Source organism: Nerophis lumbriciformis, linkage group LG30 (genome assembly GCF_033978685.3).
Source record: "Nerophis lumbriciformis linkage group LG30, RoL_Nlum_v2.1, whole genome shotgun sequence".
NCBI lineage: Eukaryota > Metazoa > Chordata > Actinopteri > Syngnathiformes > Syngnathidae > Nerophis > Nerophis lumbriciformis.
This window is the reverse complement of record NC_084577.2, coordinates 29,945,087-29,970,368: the sequence shown is the minus strand read 5'-3', so window position 1 is coordinate 29,970,368 and position 25,282 is coordinate 29,945,087. Positions and strand designations below refer to the sequence as shown.

The 25,282-nt window shown below is 39.3% G+C and overlaps 2 protein-coding genes across 2 annotated transcripts in view; one reads left to right on the top strand and one right to left on the bottom strand.

Moving 5' to 3' along the window:
- Nucleotides 1–25,282, bottom strand: part of lrrc51 (leucine rich repeat containing 51) — a 150,375-nt gene that overhangs the window by 50,146 nt on the left and 74,947 nt on the right. The window lies entirely within an intron of this gene.
- Nucleotides 1–25,282, top strand: part of LOC133572839 (N-acetylglucosamine-1-phosphodiester alpha-N-acetylglucosaminidase-like) — a 35,861-nt gene that overhangs the window by 9,258 nt on the left and 1,321 nt on the right. Inside the window, exons 3-9 of the mRNA XM_061925883.2 lie at nucleotides 10,291–10,558; nucleotides 16,256–16,395; nucleotides 16,482–16,590; nucleotides 19,386–19,514; nucleotides 23,564–23,673; nucleotides 23,766–23,813; nucleotides 23,888–23,936. Of these exons, the coding sequence (XP_061781867.1) occupies nucleotides 10,291–10,558; nucleotides 16,256–16,395; nucleotides 16,482–16,590; nucleotides 19,386–19,514; nucleotides 23,564–23,673; nucleotides 23,766–23,813; nucleotides 23,888–23,936 (853 nt within the window). The remainder of the gene's footprint in view (nucleotides 1–10,290; nucleotides 10,559–16,255; nucleotides 16,396–16,481; nucleotides 16,591–19,385; nucleotides 19,515–23,563; nucleotides 23,674–23,765; nucleotides 23,814–23,887; nucleotides 23,937–25,282) is intronic.

Below are 25,282 nucleotides of genomic sequence, written 5' to 3'. Positions count from 1 at the left end.
ACTGGATCATTGTGGCTATTTACTGGATCATTGTGGCTATTTACTGGATCATTCTGGCTATTTACTGGATCATTCTGGCTATTTACTGGATCATTCTGGCTATTTACTGGATCATTGTGGCTATTTACTGGATCATTCTGGCTATTTACTGGATCATTCTGGCTATTTACTGGATCATTGTGGCTATTTACTGGATCATTGTGGCTATTTACTGGATCATTGTGGCTATTTACTGGATCATTGTGGCTATTTACTGGATCATTGTGGCTATTTCAATCCAATCCAATCCACTTTATTTATATAGCACATTTAAACAACAAAAATGTTTCCAAAGTGCTGCACAACAATATTAAAAACAATATTCAAATATTATCCTTATTTACTGGATCATTCTGGCTATTTACTGGATCATTCTGGCTATTTACTGGATCATTCTGGCTATTTACTGGATCAGTTTGGCTATTTACTGTATCATTCTGGCTATTTACTGGATCATTCTGGCTATTTACTGGATCATTCTGGCTATTTACTGGATCAGTCTGGCTATTTACTGGATCATTCTGGCTATTTACTGGATCAGTCTGGCTATTTACTGGATCATTCTGGCTATTTACTGGATCACTGTGGCTATTTACTGGATCATTGTGGCTATTTACTGGATCATTGTGGCTATTTACTGGATCATTGTGGCTATTTGCTGGATCATTGTGGCTATTTACTGGATCATTGTGGCTATTTACTGGATCATTGTGGCTATTTCAATCCAATCCAATCCACTTTATTTATATAGCACATTTAAACAACAAAAATGTTTCCAAAGTGCTGCACAACAATATTAAAAACAATATTCAAATATTATCCTTATTTACTGGATCATTCTGGCTATTTACTGGATCATTCTGGCTATTTACTGGATCAGTTTGGCTATTTACTGTATCATTCTGGCTATTTACTGGATCATTCTGGCTATTTACTGGATCATTCTGGCTATTTACTGGATCAGTCTGGCTATTTACTGGATCATTCTGGCTATTTACTGGATCACTGTGGCTATTTACTGGATCATTGTGGCTATTTACTGGATCATTGTGGCTATTTACTGGATCATTGTGGCTATTTGCTGGATCATTGTGGCTATTTACTGGATCATTGTGGCTATTTACTGGATCATTGTGGCTATTTCAATCCAATCCAATCCACTTTATTTATATAGCACATTTAAACAACAAAAATGTTTCCAAAGTGCTGCACAACAATATTAAAAACAATATTCAAATATTATCCTTATTTACTGGATCATTCTGGCTATTTACTGGATCATTCTGGCTATTTACTGGATCAGTTTGGCTATTTACTGTATCATTCTGGCTATTTACTGGATCATTCTGGCTATTTACTGGATCATTCTGGCTATTTACTGGATCAGTCTGGCTATTTACTGGATCATTCTGGCTATTTACTGGATCATTCTGGCTATTTACTGGATCATTGTGGCTATTTACTGGATCATTCTGGCTATTTACTGGATCATTGTGGCTATTTTCTGGATCATTGTGGCTATTTACTGGATCATTGTGGCTATTTACTGGATCATTGTGGCTATTTCAATCCAATCCAATCCACTTTATTTATATAGCACATTTAAACAACAAAAATGTTTCCAAAGTGCTGCACAACAATATTAAAAACAATATTCAAATATTATCCTTATTTACTGGATCATTCTGGCTATTTACTGGATCATTCTGGCTATTTACTGGATCATTCTGGCTATTTACTGGATCAGTTTGGCTATTTACTGTATCATTCTGGCTATTTACTGGATCATTCTGGCTATTTACTGGATCATTCTGGCTATTTACTGGATCAGTCTGGCTATTTACTGGATCATTCTGGCTATTTACTGGATCACTGTGGCTATTTACTGGATCATTGTGGCTATTTACTGGATCATTGTGGCTATTTACTGGATCATTGTGGCTATTTGCTGGATCATTGTGGCTATTTACTGGATCATTGTGGCTATTTACTGGATCATTGTGGCTATTTCAATCCAATCCAATCCACTTTATTTATATAGCACATTTAAACAACAAAAATGTTTCCAAAGTGCTGCACAACAATATTAAAAACAATATTCAAATATTATCCTTATTTACTGGATCATTCTGGCTATTTACTGGATCATTCTGGCTATTTACTGGATCAGTTTGGCTATTTACTGTATCATTCTGGCTATTTACTGGATCATTCTGGCTATTTACTGGATCATTCTGGCTATTTACTGGATCAGTCTGGCTATTTACTGGATCATTCTGGCTATTTACTGGATCATTCTGGCTATTTACTGGATCATTGTGGCTATTTACTGGATCATTCTGGCTATTTACTGGATCATTGTGGCTATTTACTGGATCATTCTGGCTATTTACTGGATCATTGTGGCTATTTTCTGGATCATTGTGGCTATTTACTGGATCATTGTGGCTATTTACTGGATCATTGTGGCTATTTCAATCCAATCCAATCCACTTTATTTATATAGCACATTTAAACAACAAAAATGTTTCCAAAGTGCTGCACAACAATATTAAAAACAATATTCAAATATCCTTATTTACTGGATCATTGTGGCTATTTACTGGATCATTGTGGCTGTTTATTGGATCACTGTGGCTATTTACTGGATCATTCTGGCTGTTTATTGGATCACTGTGGCTATTTACTGGATCATTGTGGCTATTTCCTGGATCATTCTGGCTGTTTATTGGATCACTGTGGCTATTTACTGGATCATTCTGGCTATTTACTGGATCATTCTGGCTATTTACTGGATCATTCTGGCTATTTCAATCCAATCCAATCCACTTTATTTATATAGCACATTTAAACAATAAAAATGTTTCCAAAGTGCTGCACAATAATATTAAAAACAATATTCAAATATTATCCTTATTTACTGGATCATTGTGGCTATTTACTGGATCATTGTGGCTATTTCCTGGATCATTCTGGCTGTTTATTGGATCACTGTGGCTATTTACTGGATCATTGTGGCTATTTACTGGATCATTGTGGCTATTTACTGGATCATTGTGGCTATTTACTGGATCATTGTGGCTATTTACTGGATCATTGTGGCTATTTTTTGGATATTTAATGGCTGTTTAGTTGTTATTTGTTGGCTATTCATTTGACATTTTGTGTCTATTTGATTATTATTAATTGGCCTTTTATGGCTGTCTAATTCATTCATATTTATTGGATATTTAATAACTGTTAAATGGTTATTTATTGGATATTTTTTTAAATATTTATATCAATATAATCATTATTAATTGGCTATTGATTGGATATTCATGGCTGTTATTTGGATACTTAATGGATGTCAAATAGTTATTGATTGGCAATTTTTTTCATATTTACGTAAAATGTATTATTATTAATTGGCTTTTTATGGCTATTTATTGGATATTTATGGCTATTATTTGGATACTTAATGCATGTTTAATTGTTATTCATTGGCTACGTAATAACTATTTATTGGATGTTTAATGGATGTTAAATGGTTATTTATTTGGTATTTATGTCAATTTGATTATTAAAAACTGGCATTTTGTTTTTTTATTTGTTATTTATTTGATATTTATGTCAATGTAAATATTAATAATTGGCTTTTTATTGCTATCTTTTGGATATTTTCGAAATCGTAATCGTGAGGTGCCCAAAGATTCACAGCCCTACTAACAATACTTTTTAAAGCGTTACGATTCGATGCAGATGGTAGCTTTGCATGGTGAAAATAAAATAAAATGTATCACGTCAGAACAATGTCATGTGCAAAGTTCCCTCTAAGGTCTGCACAATTGCGCACTGCTCACACGTTTTTATGCACACAGCAAATTTATGCTGCGCACAAAATCAAATCCCATCTGAACTCTTAACAAAACGAACACATAAAAATGTGTTTGGTATGATTTTGCAATGCAACTGTGAGTGATAGTCCACAACCATCAATCAATCAATCAATGTTTATTTATATAGCCCTAAATCACAAGTGTCTCAAAGGGCTGCACAAGCCACAACGACATCCTCGGTACAAACAACAACAAGCGTCCACAACAGATAAAACAATTATTGTAACGTCTGTCAAGACGCTTTAAGGAGGACAGGAATTCCATCGATCACTTTATTAAGAAAAGTTGTTTAATGTCGGCCGTAACCGCACCAAAAACATGAGTAAAAAAAGCAGAACTGGTCATTTTCTGTCTTACAAACTAGGTCAAAACCAACGCTTTGTCATCTGTCATATCAACAGCAGCTTTCTCTCACCTGTACCAACACATCATACTCCGCCACTGATCCTAATCAGATGTGTGTTTATTCTACTGTCGTTTATTAAGAAGGTTAACTCATTGATATTAATCAGGAAATGTTTGCAGAAATACCAATAAAAAGATACATGTCTATTTTACAGACATAAAGTTACAGGAATGTACACTTTATCCCATGCTTACATCTCATTGTGCAACAAGTGAATGTTTTAGGGAACTGAATGCAGAGGTGGGTAGAGTAGCCAGAAATTGTACTCAAGTAAGAGTACTGTTACTTTAGAGATTTATTACTCAAGTAAAAGTAAGGAGTAGTCACCCAAATATTTACTTGAGTAAAAGTAAAAAGTATGTTGTGAAAAAACTACTCAAGTAAATAAATGATAAATGGGTTGTACTTGTATAGCGCTTTTCTACCTTCAAGGTACTTAAAGCGCTTTGACACTACTTCCACATTTACCCATTCACACACACATTCACACACTGATGGAGGGAGCTGCCATGCAAGGCGCTAACCAGCACCCATCAGGAGCAAGGGTGAAGTGTCTTGCTCAGGACACAACGGACATGACGAGGTTGGTACTAGGTGGGGATTGAACCAGGGACCCTCAGGTCGCGCACGGCCATTCTTCCACTGCGCCACGCCGTCCCTGTACTGAGTAACTGATGAGTAACATACACACACATATCATATATATATATATATATATATATATATATATATATATATACATATATATACATATACATATATATATATATATATATATATATATACATATATATATATATATATACACACATATATATATATACAGTATATAATTTATATTTATTTATTTTGCCGTTTTTGTTTACATGTTAAAGGTGTTTTAATGAATATACATGCATGTTTAACACATATAGATTCCTTTCTTTCATGAAAACAAGAATATAAGTTGGTGTATTACCTGATTCTGATGACTTGCATTGATTGTAATCAGACAGTAGTGATGATAGCGTCCACGTTTTCAAATGGAGGAGTAAAAAAGTTCCTCCTTTCTGTCTAATACCACATGAAAGTGGTTGGTTTTTTGCATCTTAATTGTCCAGCTTCCATATTCGTTTTTATACACTTTACAAGAAATACATTGGCGGCAAACACCGTAGCTTGCTAGCTTGTTTGCGCCGGCTTTCGGAGACTCTTGTTTTGAAAGCGCAGGCGCGATGGAGCGGCACTTTTATTGTGAAGACAGGAACTGTGCAGTCAGTCTTTAGGCTTTTGACGGGATGTACGGTTGAAATAAAAAAGGGTCTTTTTTCCTTCACACTTTTGATTGATTGATTGAAACTTTTATTAGTAGATTGCACAGTACAGTACATATTCTGTACAATTGACCACTAAATGGTAACACCCCAATAAGTTTTTCAACTTGTTTAAGTCAGGTCATGTGACCACCTGGCTCTGTTTGATTGGTCCAACGTCACCAGTGACTGCATCTGATTGGTGGAACGGAGTAAACGTCACCAGTGACTGTATTTGTTGAAACGCAGGCACTATGAAGGTCTGTCTGACAGACCAAAACAAATAAAGCGTGCATTAACAGATCGATAAAAATTAGTAGCGAGTAGCGAGCTGAATGTAGATAAAAGTAGCGGAGTAAAAGTAGCGTTTCTTCTCTATAAATATACTCAAGTAAAAGTAAAAGTATGTTGCATTAAAACTACTCTTAGAAGTACAATTTATCCCAAAAGTTACTCAAGTAGATGTAACGGAGTAAATGTAGCGCGTTACTACCCACCTCTGACTGAATGTGATCTCTGGAAGGAGTAGAAATGACTTCCAAAGCAGGACCACCACCCAGACATACAATACTACTACATAGCTCATGAAAAACAAAGATTTGTCTCGTTTTTTTCACTGTAGGAGGGCCAAATCACTTATAATCACGAATGGCCACAGTGATGTTGCTCACATGAAATATTAGAGGCAACGTTGGTCATGAGTTTATTTTTTAAATAGACACAGACAAAACAGGCGGTTCCTATATTCATTATGAGCAAATAGTAGAAGTATCAACTTCAAGGCATCCCAATCCATAAACTTTAGGAAAAGAACATGTAAACAAACACCTTTGCGAATAGCCAGCAGGCATTTACTGTTGTTTGCTCGCTCAGCTAGCAAGAATTAAATAGAGAGAAAAGCAAGCTGGTCATCAACACGCTTCAGTGCCACAAAGTCAAGTAAACAGCAGCTTCAGTGTCGAAGTGCCAATCTGCTGCTTACTGTGCAGCTGCACCTTCATCTTGAGCACAACAGGTGTAGGAATGTGAGGTTTCCACTTCACTAATTTGTATGTGGCGTGCAGCCATGGCATTTTAATTATCCCCTCACGCCATTTTAACTACCGCCACGCCATTTTAATTACCGCCACGCCTTGAAAATAAGGTTGTGGTTATTGTTTATTTTAACTTGAAACCAAAGTAAAGTAGTAAATCATATTGTAGCCCACAGAAGAAATTGGGCGGAAGGCGGGGTGCACCCTGGACAAGTCGCCACATCATCATAGGGCCAACACAGACAATCAACATTCACACATTAGGGACCATTTAGTGTTGCCAATCATATAAAATGTTGGTGTTGTTTACTTGAGTCATAATTGCATCCTACATGTATCTCTTATGTGTGACTGCCATCTACTGGTCACACTTATCATTACACCATGTACCAAATAAAACAGCTTCGAGGACGGTAATCCCAACTAAAAGTGCGCCTTATTTATTAGATATTTAATGGATGTTAAATGGTTATTTATTTAGTATTTATGTCAGTTTGATTATTAATAATTGGCATTTTATGGTTGTGTAATGATATTGATATTCATTCATATTTATTGGATATTTATTGACGTTAAATGGTTATTTATTGGATATTTTTTAAATATTTATATCAATATAATTATTATTAATTGGCTATTCATTTGATATTCATGACTGTTATTTGGATACGTAATGGATGTCAAATGGTTATTTATTGGCAATTTTTTTCATATTTATTAAAATGTATTATTAATTGTCTTTTTATGGCTATTTATTGGATATTTATGGCTATTATTTGGATACTTAACGGATGTTTAATTTGTATTCATTGGCACATGATACATGTATCTCTAATGTGTGACTGCCATCCACTGGTCACACTTATCATTACACCATGTACCAAATAAAACAGCTTCGAGGACGGTAATCCCAACTAAAAGTGCGCCTTATTTATTAGATATATAATGGATGTTAAATGGTTATTTATTTAGTATTTATGTCAGTTTGATTATTAATAATTGGCATTTTATGGTTGTGTAATGAATGACTATTCATTCATATTTATTGGATATTTTTTAAATATTTATATCAATATAATAATTATTATTATTGGCTATTCATTTGATATTCATGACTGTTATTTGGATACGTAATGGATGTCAAATGGTTATTTATTGTCAATTGTTTTCATATTTATTAAAATGTATTATTAATTGTCTTTTTATGGCTATTAATTGGATATTTATGGCTATTATTTGGATACTTAATGGATGTTTAATTCATACTTGCCAACCCTCCCGGATTTTCCGGGAGACTCCCGAAATTCAGCGCCTCTCCCGAAAACCTCCCGGGACAAATTTTCTCCCGAAAATCTCCCGAAATTCAGGCGGAGCTGGAGGCCACGCCCCCTCCAGCTCCATGCGGACCTGAGTGACGTGTTGACAGCCTGTTGTACATGTATATGTGACCCACCCATAATGTGTCACATTTTTGTGTTGATTTATTTAGTTTATTTTGTGGTTTGAATTCGTTTTTGGAGCTGTCATTACACATTTATCGGTATTCACATTGGTCAGTAGGGGGCAGTAGGGCGTTTCTTCCCAATTGAATGCTATCACCTGCAGACGGGAAGTGTCTTGTCATTCTGATGAGAGCGACCAGTCTGTGAACAATTGAAACGTCCTGTGTGCTTTTTCCTCCTGTATAACAGGTTAGTTTTGGTGAATCAACTCACTGAATAATATCCATGTGATCTTTATAAGTTTAAGTACACATTCTGATGGTGGAGCCTAACTCTAAAGTGTTTGTGAGTTGTAGTTTGTATTTGTGAATGAATCCAGTGCACAGCTGCGGTAATCGATACAAAATGGAGACGTGAGTGCGCAACGTTTATATAGGAACTTCTGATCCTAATTCAGACTCCCAAATTAGAGCTCCCGTTTTCTTATTGATTTTATAATGTATATTTGTATAATGTGTGTGTTCTGAAATAGTGACAGAGAATAGAACAAGGATGGACAATTCAACCCTTAACTCAACAATGAGTAGAGGAATGTTATGTGTGTGTATATGTGTAAATAAATGAACACTGAAATTCAAGTATTTCTTTTATTTATTCATATATATATATATATAATAAAAATATATATATGTATGTGTGGGGAAAAAAAAAATTAAAAAAAATCACAAGACTATTTCATCTCTACAGGCCTGTTTCATGAGGGGGGGTACCCTCAATCCTCAGGAGATTTTAATGGGAGCATTCGCATACCATGGTTTATATAGGGCACAGAGTGGGTGGGTACAGGCGGGCCTAGGGGCGTGGTGATTGGCTCATGTGTTACCTAGGAGGTGTTTCCGTCTATGGCGGCATGTTGTTACAATTTCGCTGCGCTTGTTGAGGGATGACAGGTCTGGACGGTAAATAATAAACAGTTTCTCTTTCAAGCATAGGTTGCATCTTTTATTACCACTATTGTAAGGTGTGCTGGATGCAAGAATTTGCCATGTTACTGAATATTCAACATTATTGTCTTTGAGGTCCCAAATGTGTTTGCTGAGTTCTGTGGTATTTCGCAGGTTTTTGTTCCTGAAAGAAGCCTTGTGATTGTTCCATCTGGTTTTGAATTCTCCCTCGGTTAATCCTACATATGTGTCGGATGTGTTAATGTCCTTGCGTATTACCTTAGATTGGTAGACAACTGATGTTTGTAAGCACCCCCCGTTGAGAGGGCAATCAGGTTTCTTTCGACAGTTACATCCTTTGTTGGTTTTGGAGTCGCTCTGTCCGGGGGTCGACGGCTCATTTGCAATTGTTTTGTTGTGGTTTGAGATGATTTGTCGTATATTGTTCATGCAGCTGTAGCTCAATTTAATGTTGTTCTTGTTGAATACTTTTCTTAGGGTGTTGTCTTTGGGAAAGTGTTTGTCAATCAGATTGAGGAATTTGTGTCCAATGTTAGTTGAGACGTTTTTGCTGTATGGGGGGTTGTACCAGATGATGTCGTTTCGTTTTCTGTTCTTTTTTGGCTGGTTTCCTGGCGTGGGTTCATAGGTGAGGGTGAAATTGTATCCGCTTTCATCAAGGGCTTTTTGGTACGGGGGGGTTGCTTGGTCAAATTCAGCTTTGCTAGATGACAGCATCGATAGCCTTTTATTAATTCCGGTAGGTATTCTTTTCGTGGTGGTGGGTGGGTGGTTGCTGTCATGGTGCACGTATTGGAGTGTTGTGTTGGGTTTCGTGAATGGTTGGTAGCTGTTATTTCTCAGGTTGAAAGTGACGTCAAGGAAGTTGACGGTTTGCTTGTTGGCTTCAATCGTGATCCGTAGGCCGTTCTCTTTGAACATTTGGCATATATATATATATATATATATATATATATATATATATCTTAACCACGCCCCCCACCCCCCACCTCCCGAAATCGGAGGTCTCAAGGTTGGCAAGTATGGTTTAATTTGTATTCATTGGCACATGATACATGTATCTCTAATGTGTGACTGCCATCCACTGGTCACACTTATCATTACACCATGTACCAAATAAAACAGCTTGGAGGAGGGTAATCCCAACTAAAAGTGCGCTTTATAGTTTGAAAAATACGGTACATATGTTGTTGTTTTTTTACTACTTTGGCGTAAAACCGTGTGTGTGTTCCAGGTCACTTCACCGTGGTCAACGACCCGCTCAGGACCGTGTCTGTGCTGGAGCCCGGCCGTCCAGGAGGCTGCGATCGTCACAAATTTGCCTCGGTGGAAGAAAGCGCGCGCGCCGGCAGGTGTTTGTACGCCCAGAACGCTGGTTTCTTCAACACCCAGACGGGCGAGTGTCTGGGTAACGTGGTGAGCGACGGCCGGCTGGTGAAGAACAGCGGCGGCGTGCAGAACGCCCAGTTTGGCATCAGGAGGGACGGTACTCTGGTGTTTGGGTGAGACATATTCATTTGACTTCTTTTTCACCTCCTGATACCTGCTCACATTTTACATTCATGCTAACGATATAGTAGCATGAATGTAGGGGCGGTATAGCTCGGTTGGTAGAGTGGCCGTGCCAGCAACTTGAGGGTTGCAGGTTCGATACCCGCTTCCGCCATCCTAGTCGCTGCCGTTGTGTCTTTGGGCAAGACACTTTACCCACCTCAGTGTTTCCCACAGGACAGGCATCTATTTGTGGTGGTGTGGTCGGGGGGCGGGGGGTGACGGCGGCAGCGGCGATGACCAAGAAGAACGCGGAGTTGGAATATAAGTACAACACTTTATGTACATATTTAGCTCATTAAAATTACCGACAGGAAGGCGAGAAACACTTTATTTCAACAGACTCTGGCGCCGTACCTGTCGTCAAAACTCCAAAGACCGACTGCACAGTTGCGCTACCAAAATAAGAGTCTCAGAAAGCTGGCGTGCACAAGCTAGCAAGCTACGGAGTTTGCCGACAATGTATTTCTTGTAAAGTGTATACAAAGGAGTACGGAAGCTGGACAAATAAGATGCCAAAAACCAACCACTTTCATGTGGTATTGGACAGAAAGGAGGACTTTTTCTCTCCTCCATTCGAAAATGCGAACGTTATCAGCACCACTGTCTGATTCCTATCAATGCAAGTCATCAGAATCAGGTAATACACCAACTTATATTCTTGTCTTCATGAAAGAAAGGAATCTATATGTGTTAAACATGCTTGTATTATCTTTAAACACCTTTAACTTGTTAACAATATTAACTATATGTGTTAAACATGCTTGTATTATTTTCAAACATCTTTAACTTGTTAACAATATTAACTATATGTGTTAAAGGTGTTTAAAGATAATACAAGCATGTTTAACACATATTGTTAATAAATTAAAGGTGTTTAATGATAATACAAGTATGTTTAATACATATTGTTAATATTGTTAACAAGTTAAAGGTGTTTAATGACAATACAAGCATGTTTAACACATATAGTTAATATTGTTAACAAGTTAAAGGTGTTTAAAGATAATACAAGCATGTTTAACTTGTTAACAATATTAACTATATGTGTTAAACATGCTTGTATTGTCATTAAACACCTTTAACTTGTTAACAATATTAACTATATGTATTAAACATACTTGTATTATCATTAAACACCTTTAATTTATTAACAATATGTGTTAAACATGCTTGTATTATCTTTAAACACCTTTAACTTGTTAACAATATTAACTATATGTATTAAACATACTTGTATTATCATTAAACACCTTTAATTTATTAACAATATGTGTTAAACATGCTTGTATTATCATTAAACACCTTTAACTTGTTAACAATATTAACTATATGTATTAAACATACTTGTATTATCATTAAACACCTTTAATGTATTAACAATATTAACTATATGTGTTAAACATGCTTGCATTATCATTAAACACCTTTAACTTGTTAACAAAAACATATATTTCATAAATAAGTAAATATAAATGATATATATGAATGAGGTAGATCCCCATGACTTGATCAATTGAAAAGTAGCTCGCCTGCAGAAAAAGTGTGAGCACCCCTGAGTTACACCCATCTGAACAGGTCAGCCACCTGTTTAAAGCCCGATCACAGTTGAAATCTTGAAATGAAGGGCCTTTAATGGCCAAAACATTAACCTGGACAACATTTTAACAGCTGGTTGGATCAGATTTTATTCTTTTCATTGCATTCACATGCTGCAGTGGACAGTGGACAATTTAGCTTCATTATTGATGCAGTACCTGAAGCACCGTCTCCACGTGTGTTTATTGACAACAGGGTTATAACCTGGACACGTTTGCTCGTCGGTATGGTAACACGTGACGTGACAACAGCGGCGGTGTTAATGAAGCAGCGTCAGGCTGCTCACCGTGAGTGAAACGCTCGGTGAAATCGCGGATTAACGTGAAATATATGACGAGCCGCGAGCGATGCAGCTATAACTTATCTACCTACAACCTATATTACCCTCGTATTTTGATCCGGTCGGTCCGTTCTTCTTCTTCTTCTTCTTCTTCTTCTTCTTCTTCTTCTTCTTCTTCTTCTTCTTCTTCTTCTTCTTCTTCTTCTTCTTCTTCTTCTTCTTCTTCTTCTTCTTCTTCTTCTTCTTCTTCTTCTTCTTCTTCTTCTTCTTCTTCTTCTTCTTCTTCTTCTTCTTCTTCTTCTTCTTCTTCTTCTTCTTCTTCTTCTTCTTCTTCTTCTTCTTCTTCTTCTTCTTCTTCTTGGCTTTCACTATGTAAAGCGCTTTGAGTCACTAGAGAAAAAGCGCTATATAAATATAATTCACTTCACTAACACCATTAGACAAATGAATGGGAAAAAATAAATAAAGTAAAAAGGACATTATTGAGTTAAAAATATTTTGTGTTGTCTGGTGAAAAAATTCATGTATGTAGCACAGAGGTGTCAAACTGGTTTTCACTGAGGGCCACATGGCAGTTACGTTTGGCCCCAGAGGGCCGCTTCTAACAGTGAATACTATTATTACACCATTTTTTAGATTTTTTTAAAAACTAAAATGTAAAAAAAAATATGGTAACTTGCAATAATTTTGTGTGTGTTACTGTAAATGGAAAAACAGTACTGCTGTTTTTATGGTTAAAAAAAGGTTGTAAAATTTACATTTGTTTTTTTTTTACTGTAAATTTAAAAAAACTGCAATTTTACAATAACATTTTGGCACCTGAGCTGCCAGTTTGTTGGGTTGTTTTTTTTTTTTTTACCGCAAATCAACAACTGGAGATTTTTTCGGTGTATTACTGTAAATGCCAAAACGGCACCACAGTTTATTACAGTAAAAAAAAGTACTGTTCCCATAAGAGTTGAAGCTGTAATAGCTGCAAAAGGTGGACCCACATCATATTGAACCCTATGGGTTAGGAATGGAATGGCACTTCAAGTTCATATGTGAGTCAAGGCAGGTGGCCAAATACTTTTGGCAATATAGTGTGTATATATATTATTTTTTATATATATATATATATTACTGTGTGTATATATATATATATATATATATATATATATATATATATATATATATATATATATATATATATATATATATATATATATATATATATATACTGTGTATATATATATATATATACTGTATATATATATATATATATATATATATATATATATATATATATACACACCGTATTTTTCAGAGTATAATTCGCACCGGAGTACAAGTCGCACCTGCCGAAAATGCATAATAAAGAAGGAAAAAAACATTTATAAGTCGCACTGGAACCCGGCCAAACTATGAAAAAAACTGCGACTTATAGTCCGAAAAATACGGTATATATATATGTATATATATATATATATATATATATGTCTTAATAAGATTATCCAAAAAATAGTGCTCGATACCGTGGTAGAGCGCAATATATGTATGTGTGGGAAAAAATCACAAGACTACTTCATCTCTACAGGCCTGTTTCATGAGGGGTTCCCTCAATCATCAGGAGAGAGAGAAAATCTCCTGATGATTGAGGGAACCCCTCATGAAATATATATATATATATAAATATATATATATGTATGTATATATATATATATATATATATATATATATATATATATATATATATATATATATATATATATATATATATATATATTAGAGATGCGCGGATAGGCAATTATTTCATCCGCAACCGCATCAGAAAGTCGTCAACCATCCGCCATCCACCCGATCTAACATTTGATCAGAACCGCATCCGCCCGCCATCCGCCCGCACCCGCCCGTTGATATATATCTAATATAGACGATGCAAGGCATTAGTGAGGTTATAAAGCTTTTGCCTGTTAAAGAAAGGAGACTGATCCAATGTAGCACAGACATTCAATGCGTGCCACGCTGTCACGACCCAGACGCACACCAGTGCGCAATCATATGGGAGCCGCGCTGAGCGCACCTCCAAGCGCGTCTCGCTGCCGGCGACGGCCGGGTATGGGCCCGACGCTCCAGCGCCATCCATTTTCAGGGCTAGTTGATTCGGCAGGTGGGTTGTTACACACTCCTTAGCGGGTTCAGACTTCCATGGCCACCGTCCTGCTGTCTATATCAACCAGGGTGAGCCCCACCCCTTTCGTGAGCGCACTGCGCGCGGAGTGACCCCTGTTACGCGCCCCCGGCAACGGGGGTGGCGGGCAGGTAAGCTGCGCGGGTGGAGCGCGCGGAGTGACCCCTGTTACGAGCCCCCGGCCACGGGGGTGGCGGGCAGGTAAGCTGCTTACCTGCTGCGCGTGACGCCGGCCGCGGCGAAGGCGGACGAGGCGGGGTGTCGGTGCGGTGGGCGCGGTGGTGACCCTGGACGTGCGTCGGGCCCTTCTCGCGGATCGCCTCAGCTACGGCTCCCGGTGGGGCCCTCTCGGGGGAAGGGGCCTCGGTTTCGGACCCCGGCGAGGCGTCCCTTCTCCGCTCCGTAAAAGTGTCCATCTCTTTTCTTTTTTCTTCTTCTGTTGTGGCATATGCTGCAGGTGCCTGCTCGTTTTCCGTATGTGGGTAACAACATTTAACTATGTATATATATTTACCAATTGGTTTAACTGCCACCCGCCTGAATCTATTTAAAATCTAATTTTTTTTAATAATTTGAACCACCCGACCCGACCCGCGGATAAAATCTAATTTTTTTTAATTTCATCCGCCCGATCCGCGGATAATCCGCGGACTCCGCGGTTGTGCCCGCAAACCGCGCATCTCTAATATATATATATATATATATATATATATATATATATATATATATATATATATATATATATACTGTATATATATATATATATATATTACTGTGTGTGTATATATATATATACATATATATATATACACACCGTATTTTTCAGAGTATAATTCGCACCGGAGTACAAGTCGCACCTGCCGAAAATGCATAATAAAGAAGGAAAAAAACATTTATAAGTCGCACTGGAGCCCGGCCAAACTATGAAAAAAACTGCGACTTATAGTCCGAAAAATACGGTATATATATATATATATATATACATATATATATATATATATATATATATATATGTCTTAATAAGATTATCCAAAAAATAGTGCTCGATACCGTGGTAGAGCGCAATATATGTATGTGTGGGAAAAAAAATCACAAGACTACTTCATCTCTACAGGCCTGTTTCATGAGGGGTTCCCTCAATCATCAGGAGAGAGAGAAAATCTCCTGATGATTGAGGGAACCCCTCATGAAACAGGCCTGTAGAGATGAAGTAGTCTTGTGATTTTTTCCCACACATACATATATATATATATATATATATATATATATACTGTATGTTTCTGTTGTTTGAATGTATTTCCATTACTATTATTATTTTGCTTGTTGTAGTTTATTTGTTGCTAATTTATGTCCCGTTTATTTTTTTTAACTCTATTTAAAGTTGAGTTTTGTTGGTATAATTAAGACTCATGTTTTCGAATGAGTGAATAATCGTGATTATAACAGCAATCAAAATAATTGTGATTATTATTTTTGCCGTAATGGTCCAGCCCTACGTGAAGAAGGTGAAGTTGTGCATCTGAGGCTGTGGCTTGAGCAGCCCTTTGAGACACTTGATTGAAGTTCAGAGTCCAAGCGTGTGTGTGTGTGTGTGTGCAGGTACTTGTCTGAAGAAGACATCCTGGACCAGTCCAACCCTTTTGTCCAGCTGGTCAGTGGTGTGGTGTGGCTGCTCAGAAAGGGTGAAGTCTACATCCCGTCCAGTCTGCAGGCGGAGTGTGACAAGACCCAGGAGACTGGTACGCTCCTGTCCTTTAGTACCACAATTCTGACAGTGACCTTCTCAAAATTTCCGGAATCCTGAGTTTGCGGCGTGCGTTCGCAGGCGTGTTCCAACATTTCACCGATGTCATCTCGGCCAGGACGGCCGTGGGCCACGACGCTCAGGGCAGGCTGATTCTGTTCCAGGTGGACGGGAAGACCACAGAACGAGGGTCAGAAGAACCAGCGGCTTCTTCTGGAGCCTTGCGGAGCCCTAACATGTGCAGGATGTGCTAACACATGCTTATATGTGCTAACACGTGTGCTAGCACGTGTTAGCATGCTAACATGTGCGGGATATGTTTACATGTGCTAACACTTGCAAGATGTGTGAACACATGCTAACATATGTTAGCGAGTGCTAACATGCGTTGCCAACATGTCAGAACATGCAAACATTCGCTAACACGTGCTAACATGTCAGGATGTGATAGCACGTGCTAACATGTCAGAATGCACATTTACAAACACATGCTAACATGTGCTAGCACCTAATAGCACGTCCTGCATGTGTTAGCCCGTGTTAACACGTGCTAACATGTCAGGACATGCAAACACTTGCTGACCTGTCCAAACACATGCTAACATGGACAGGCTGTGCTAATATGTGCAAGTTGTGTTAACTTGCAGAATCTGCTAACATCTGAAAACTTGTGCCAACACGAGCTAAAGTACGCTAATACATGCTAACATCTGAAAACTTGTGCCAACACGTGCTAAAGTACGCTAACACATGTTAACATCTGAAAACTTGTGCCAACACGTGCTAAAGTACGCTAACACATGCTAACATCTGAAAACTTGTGCCAACACGTGCTAAAGTACGCTAACACATGCTAACATCTGAAAACTTGTGCCAACACGTGCTAAAGTACGCTAACACATGCTAACATCTGAAAACTTGTGCCAACACATGCTAACATCTGAAAACTTGTGCCAACACGTGCTAAAGTACGCTAACACATGCTAACATCTGAAAACTTGTGCCAACACGTGCTAAAGTACGCTAACACATGCTAACATCTGAAAACTTGTTCTAACACGTGCTAAAGTACGCTAACACATGTTAACATCTGAAAACTTGTGCCAACACGTGCTAAAGTACGCTAATACATGCTAACATCTGAAAACGTGTTCTAACATGTGCTAAAGTACGCTAACACATGCTAACATCTGAAAACTTGTGCCAACACGTGCTAAAGTACGCTAACACATGCTAACATCTGAAAACTTGTTTTAACACATGCTAAAGTACGCTAACACATGCTAACATCTGAACACTTGTTCTAACACGTGCTAAAGTACTCTAACACATGCTAACATCTGAAAACTTGTGCCAACACATGCTAACATCTGAAAACTTGTTCTAACACGTGCTAAAGTACGCTAACACATGCTAACATCTGAAAACTTGTTCTAACACGTGCTAAAGTACGCTAACACATGTTAACATCTGAAAACTTGTGCCAACACGTGCTAAAGTACGCTAACACATGCTAACATCTGAAAACTTGTTCTAACACGTGCTAAAGTACGCGAACACATGTTAACGTCTGAAAACTTGTTCTAACACGTGCTAAAGTACGTTAACACATGCTAACATCTGAAAACTTGTGCCAACACATGCTAACATCTGAAAACTTGTGCCAACACATGCTAAAGTACGCTAACACATGCTAACATCTGAAAACTTGTGCCAACACGTGCTAAAGTACGCTAATACATGCTAGCATCTGAACACTTGTTCTAACACGTGCTAAAGTACGCTAACACATGCTAACATCTGAAAACTTGTGCCAACACGTGCTAAAGTACGCTAATACATGCTAACATCTGAACACTTGTTCTAACACGTGCTAAAGTACGCTAACACATGCTAACATCTGAGCACTTGTTCTAACACGTGCTAAAGTACGCTAACACATGCTAACATCTGAAAACTTGTGCCAACACGTGCTAAAGTACGCTAACACATGCTAACATCTGAAAACTTGTGCCAACACATGCTAACATCTGAAAACTTGTTCTAACACGTGCTAAAGTACGCTAACACATGCTAACATCTGAAAACTTGTTCTAACACGTGCTAAAGTACGCTAACACATGCTAACATCTGAAAACTTGTGCCAACACATGCTAACATCTGAAAACTTGTTCTAACACGTGCTAAAGTACGCTAACACATGCTAACATCTGAAAACTTGTGCCAACACGTGCTAAAGTACGCTAACACATGCTAACATCTGAAAACTTGTTCTAGCACGTGCTAAAGTACGCTAACACATGCTAACATCTGAAAACTTGTTCTAACACGTGCTAAAGTACGCTAACACATGCTAACATCTGAAAACTTGTGCCAACACGTGCTAAAGTACGCTAACACATGCTAACATCTGAAAACTTGTGCCAACACGTGCTAAAGTACGCTAACACATGCTAACATCTGAAAACTTGTGCCAACACGTGCTAAAGTACGCTAACACATGCTAACATCTGAAAACTTGTGCCAACACGTGCTAAAGTACGCTAACACATGCTAACATCTGAAAACTTGTGCCAACACGTGCTAAAGTACGCTAACACATGCTAACATCTGAAAACTTGTGCCAACACATGCTAACATCTGAAAACTTGTGCCAACACGTGCTAAAGTACGCTAACACATGCTAACATCTGAAAACTTGTGCCAACACGTGCTAAAGTACGCTAACACATGCTAACATCTGAAAACTTGTTCTAACACGTGCTAAAGTACGCTAACACATGCTAATATCTGAAAACTAGTATTAACACTTACTAAAATATGTTAACACATGCCAACATAGGCAGGATGTACTAATGTGCTAACACATGCCAACATCTGAAAAACGTGTCCTAACGCGTGCTAAAATATGCTAACACATGCTAACACCTAAAAATGTGTGCTAAAGTATGCTAACACATGGCAACATGTGTGATGTGTACACAGAGTGAGTCTTTGGGAGATGGCTGACCTGATGAAGGAGAAGGGAGTCATCAACGCCATCAATCTGGATGGAGGCGGGTCTTCCACCTTTGTGTCCAATGGCTCATTAGCCAGCTACCCTTCTGACGATTGGTAAGTCGGGTGTCGTTACGAAGGGTGTAACGGTACACAAACATTTCGGTTCGGTACGCACCTCGGTTTAGAGGTCACGGTTCGGTTCATTTCCGGTACAGTAAGAAAACAACAAAATACAATTTTTTGGGTTATTTAATTACCAAATTTGTAAACAATGACTTTATACTTTTAACATTGGGAACACTAATAATAATTCTGCCCAAAAATAGAAATAGCTGTGTGTGTGTGTGTGTGTGTGTGTGTGTGTGTGTGTGTGTGTGTGTGTGTGTGTGTGTGTGTGTGTGTGTGTGTGTGTGTGTGTGTGTGTGTGTGTGTGTGTGTGTGTGTGTGTGTGTGTGATGCGATGCATGTGAGCCACCACTAGGCTGATGAGTGCAACAGCAGGCAGTCATGAATGCTAAGCATAACAATAACATACATATACACACACACATAACAATAACATACATATACACACACACACATAACAATAACATACATATACACACACACATAACAATAACATACATATACACACACACATAACAATAACATACATATACACACACATAACAATAACATACATATACACACACACATAACAATAACATACATATACACACAGGGTCCATTAAGCATAACAATAACATACATATACACACAAGGTCCATTAAGCATAACAATAACATACATATACACACACACATAACAATAACATACATATACACACACACATAACAATAACATACATATACACACACACATAACAATAACATACATATACACACACACATAACAATAACATACATATACACACACACATAACAATAACATACATATACACACAGGGTCCATTGTCAGGGTTCATGTGGTCAACATATATAAAAAAAACAACTAAATAAGATAAGGCTCAGAATTGGTTTCTTAACAAAACCTTTCTACTAGAGATGCGCGGTTTGCGGACACAACCGCGGATTATCCGCGGATCGGGCGGTTGAAATAAAAAAAAAATTAGATTTTACCCGCGGGTCGGGTCGGGCGGTTGAAATTAAAAAAAAAATTAGATTTTAAATAGATTCAGGCGGGTGGCAGTTAAACCAATTGGGAAATATACAGGTAAAAGCCAGTAAATTAGAATATTTTGAAAAACTTGATTTATTTCAGTAATTGCATTCAAAAGGTGTAACTTGTACATTATATTTATTCATTGCACACAGACTGATGCATTCAAATGTTTATTTCATTTAATTTTGATGATTTGAAGTGGCAACAAATGAAAATCCAAAATTCCGTGTGTCACAAAATTAGAATATTACTTAAGGCTAATACAAAAAAGGGATTTTTAGAAATGTTGGCCAACTGAAAAGTATGAAAATGAAAAATATGAGCATGTACAATACTCAATACTTGGTTGGAGCTCCTTTTGCCTCAATTACTGCGTTAATGCGGCGTGGCATGGAGTCGATGAGTTTCTGGCACTGCTCAGGTGTTATGAGAGCCCAGGTTGCTCTGATAGTGGCCTTCAACTCTTCTGCGTTTTTGGGTCTGGCATTCTGCATCTTCCTTTTCACAATACCCCACAGATTTTCTATGGGGCTAAGGTCAGGGGAGTTGGCGGGCCAATTTAGAACAGAAATACCATGGTCCGTAAACCAGGCACGGGTAGATTTTGCGCTGTGTGCAGGCGCCAAGTCCTGTTGGAACTTGAAATCTCCATCTCCATAGAGCAGGTCAGCAGCAGGAAGCATGAAGTGCTCTAAAACTTGCTGGTAGACGGCTGCGTTGACCCTGGATCTCAGGAAACAGAGTGGACCGACACCAGCAGATGACATGGCACCCCAAACCATCACTGATGGTGGAAACTTTACACTAGACTTCAGGCAACGTGGATCCTGTGCCTCTCCTGTCTTCCTCCAGACTCTGGGACCTCGATTTCCAAAGGAAATGCAAAATTTGCATGGTTGGGTGATGGTTTGGCACTTCATGCTTCCTGCTGCTGACCTGCTCTATGGAGATGGAGATTTCAAGTTCCAACAGGACTTGGCGCCTGCACACAGCGCAAAATCTACCCGTGCCTGGTTTACGGACCATGGTATTTCTGTTCTAAATTGGCCCGCCAACTCCCCTGACCTTAGCCCCATAGAAAATCTGTGGGGTATTGTGAAAAGGAAGATGCAGAATGCCAGAGCCAAAAACACAGAAGAGTTGAAGGCCACTATCAGAGCAACCTGGGCTCTCATAACACCTGAGCAGTGCCAGAAACTCATCGACTCCATGCCACGCCGCATTAACGCAGTAATTGAGGCAAAAGGAGCTCCAACCAAGTATTGAGTATTGTACATGCTCATATTTTTCATTTTCATACTTTTCAGTTGGCCAACATTTCTAAAAATCCCTTTTTTGTATTAGCCTTAAGTAATATTCTAATTTTGTGACACACGGAATTTTGGATTTTCATTTGTTGCCACTTCAAATCATCAAAATTAAATGAAATAAACATTTGAATGCATCAGTCTGTGTGCAATGAATAAATATAATGTACAAGTTACACCTTTTGAATGCAATTACTGAAATAAATCAAGTTTTTCAAAATATTCTAATTTACTGGCTTTTACCTGTATATACATAGTTAAATGTTGTTACCCACATACGAAAAACGAGCAGGCACCTGCAGCATATGCCACAACAGAAGAAAAAAAAAAGAGATGGACACTTTTACGGAGCGGAGAAGGGACGCCTCGCCCAAGAGGGCCCCACCGGGAGCCGTAGCTGAGGCGATCCGCGAGAAGGGCCCGACGCACGTCCAGGGTCACCACCGCGCCCACCGCACCGACACCCCGCCTTCGCCGCGGCCGGCGTCACGCGCAGCAGGTAAGCAGCTTACCTGCCCGCCACCCCCGTGGCCGGGGGCTCGTAACAGGGGTCACTCCGCGCGCTCCGCCCGCGCAGCTTACCTGCCCGCCACCCCTGTTGCCGGGGGCGCGTAACAGGGGTCACTCCGCGCGCAGTGCGCTCACGAAAGGGGTGGGGCTCACCCTGGTTGATATAGACAGCAGGACGGTGGCCATGGAAGTCGGAACCCGCTAAGGAGTGTGTAACAACCCACCTGCCGAATCAACTAGCCCTGAAAATGGATGGCGCTGGAGCGTCGGGCCCATACCCGGCCGTCGCCGGCAGCGAGACGCGCTTGGAGGTGCGCTCAGCGCGGCTCCCATATGATTGCGCACTGGTGTGCGTCTGGGTCGTGACAGCGTGGCACGCGAATGTCTGTGCTGCATTGGATCAGTCTCTTTTCTTTAACAGGCAAAAGCTTTATAACCTCACTAATGCCTTGCATCGTCTATATTAGATATATAACAACGGGCGGGTGCGGTTCTGATTAAATGTTAGAACGGGTGGATGGTGGATGGTTGACGACTTTCTGATGCGGTTGCAGATGAAATAATTGTCTATCCGCGCATCTCTAATACATATACACACAGGGTCCATTGTCAGGGTTAATGTGGTCAACATACATCAAATAAAAACTAAATAAGATAAGGCTCAGAATTGGTTTCTTAACAAAACCTTTCTACATATAAAGTGCTTTTTTTGATTAATTGATTGAAACTTGTATTGTCCTGGACTTTGTCCTGGACCTACCGGGGCCTGCGGCCCCTGGACCCTGGCTACTAGGTTTTTCTGATTTCAAAAGTTGGCAGGTATGCGTTTTGTCCACCTCTTGTCCTCCATTGTTGTATCGCACCGCGCAGGAAAAGTGTTCCCAAATAGGAGATCTTAACGAGGCAGGAGGGTCTTCCAGCTCTGGCTTTTACATGTTGTCCTAGCCCGGTCGCTGCTAGCATGCCGTGTGTTGTGCCTCGGTGTGCGTTGTTTACACAACTTCCAGTGCGCTACTTTATATGTTCGTGTGGAAACTCGTTCGGTACACCTCCGAACCGAACCGAAACCCCCGTACCGAAACGGTTCAATACAAATACACGTACAGTTACACCCTTAGTAGTTCCACAACGTACCTGTTGGTGTCTGACGTGTGAGTCACCTTCCTTGTTGTGCTCCATCAACAGTAAAGCAGACAAGAGTTGGCGTTGTGCTCGGCGAGTCTCCACCATCTTGTGTGTCCACCCACGCCGCTGCCAGCTGTCAGACTGCGGCGCACACGCCAGCTGTGCCCACGGTACGTCACCTCCTCCTGCCTCACTCTCATATTCATGTCAAATACACAATATCTGTGTTCTAGTGTGTGTGTGTGTGTGTGTGTGTGCGCAGGCGCTTGTGTGTGTGACGCTGGGTGGAGAGGACACAACTGCAGCCAAGGTGCTAACAAACTTCATAAGGTATTGTTCTTTTCAATTGGACTGCAACTAACTTTTTTTCTTCTTTTTTTTTAGCCACAGACGACACAACCTTGAAGATGGAAGACAACATTTACCTGACAGAGTGAGTGTCATAGAAATATGTGGACACTTAAATAGGTCTACTTCCTGTTATGTCAATTACACCAGGTCTACTTCCTGTTATCATGTCAGTTACACCAGGTCTACTTCCTGTTATGTCAGTTACACCAGGTCTACTTCCTGTTATCATGTCAGTTACACCAGGTCTACTTCCTGTTATGTCAGTTACACCAGGTCTACTTCCTGTTATCATGTCAGTTACACCAGGTCTACTTCCTGTTATCATGCCAGTTACACCAGGTCTACTTCCTGTTATCATGCCAGTTACACCAGGTCTACTTCCTGTTATCATGTCAGTTACACCAGGTCTACTTCCTGTTATCATGTCAGTTACACCAGGTCTACTTCCTGTTATGTCAGTTACACCAGGTCTACTTCCTGTTATCATGTCAGTTACACCAGGTCTACTTCCTGTTATCATGTCAGTTACACCAGGTCTACTTCCTGTTATCATGTCAGTTACACCAGGTCTACTTCCTGTTATCATGTCAGTTACACCAGGTCTACTTCCTGTTATCATGTCAGTTACACCAGGTCTACTTCCTGTTATCATGTCAAATACACCAGGTCTACTTCCTGTTATCATGCCAGTTACACTAGGTCTACTTCCTGTTATGTCAGTTACACCAGGTCTACTTCCTGTTATCATGCCAGTTACACAAGGTCTACTTCCTGTTATCATGTCAGTTACACCAGGTCTACTTCCTGTTATCATGCCAGTTACACCAGGTCTACTTCCTGTTATCATGTCAGTTACACCAGGTCTACTTCCTGTTATCATGTCAGTTACACCAGGTCTACTTCCTGTTATGTCAGTTACACCAGGTCTACTTCCTGTTATCATGTCAGTTACACCAGGTCTACTTCCTGTTATCATGTCAGTTACACCAGGTCTACTTCCTGTTATCATGCCAGTTACACCAGGTCTACTTCCTGTTATCATGTCAGTTACACCAGGTCTACTTCCTGTTATCATGTCAGTTACACCAGGTCTACTTCCTGTTATGTCAGTTACACCAGGTCTACTTCCTGTTATCATGCCAGTTACACCAGGTCTACTTCCTGTTATCATGTCAGTTACACCAGGTCTACTTCCTGTTATCATGTCAGTTACACCAGGTCTACTTCCTGTTATCATGTCAGTTACACCAGGTCTACTTCCTGTTATGTCAGTTACACCAGGTCTACTTCCTGTTATCATGTCAGTTACACCAGGTCTACTTCCTGTTATCATGTCAGTTACACCAGGTCTACTTCCTGTTATCATGTCAGTTACACCAGGTCTACTTCCTGTTATCATGTCAGTTACACCAGGTCTACTTCCTGTTA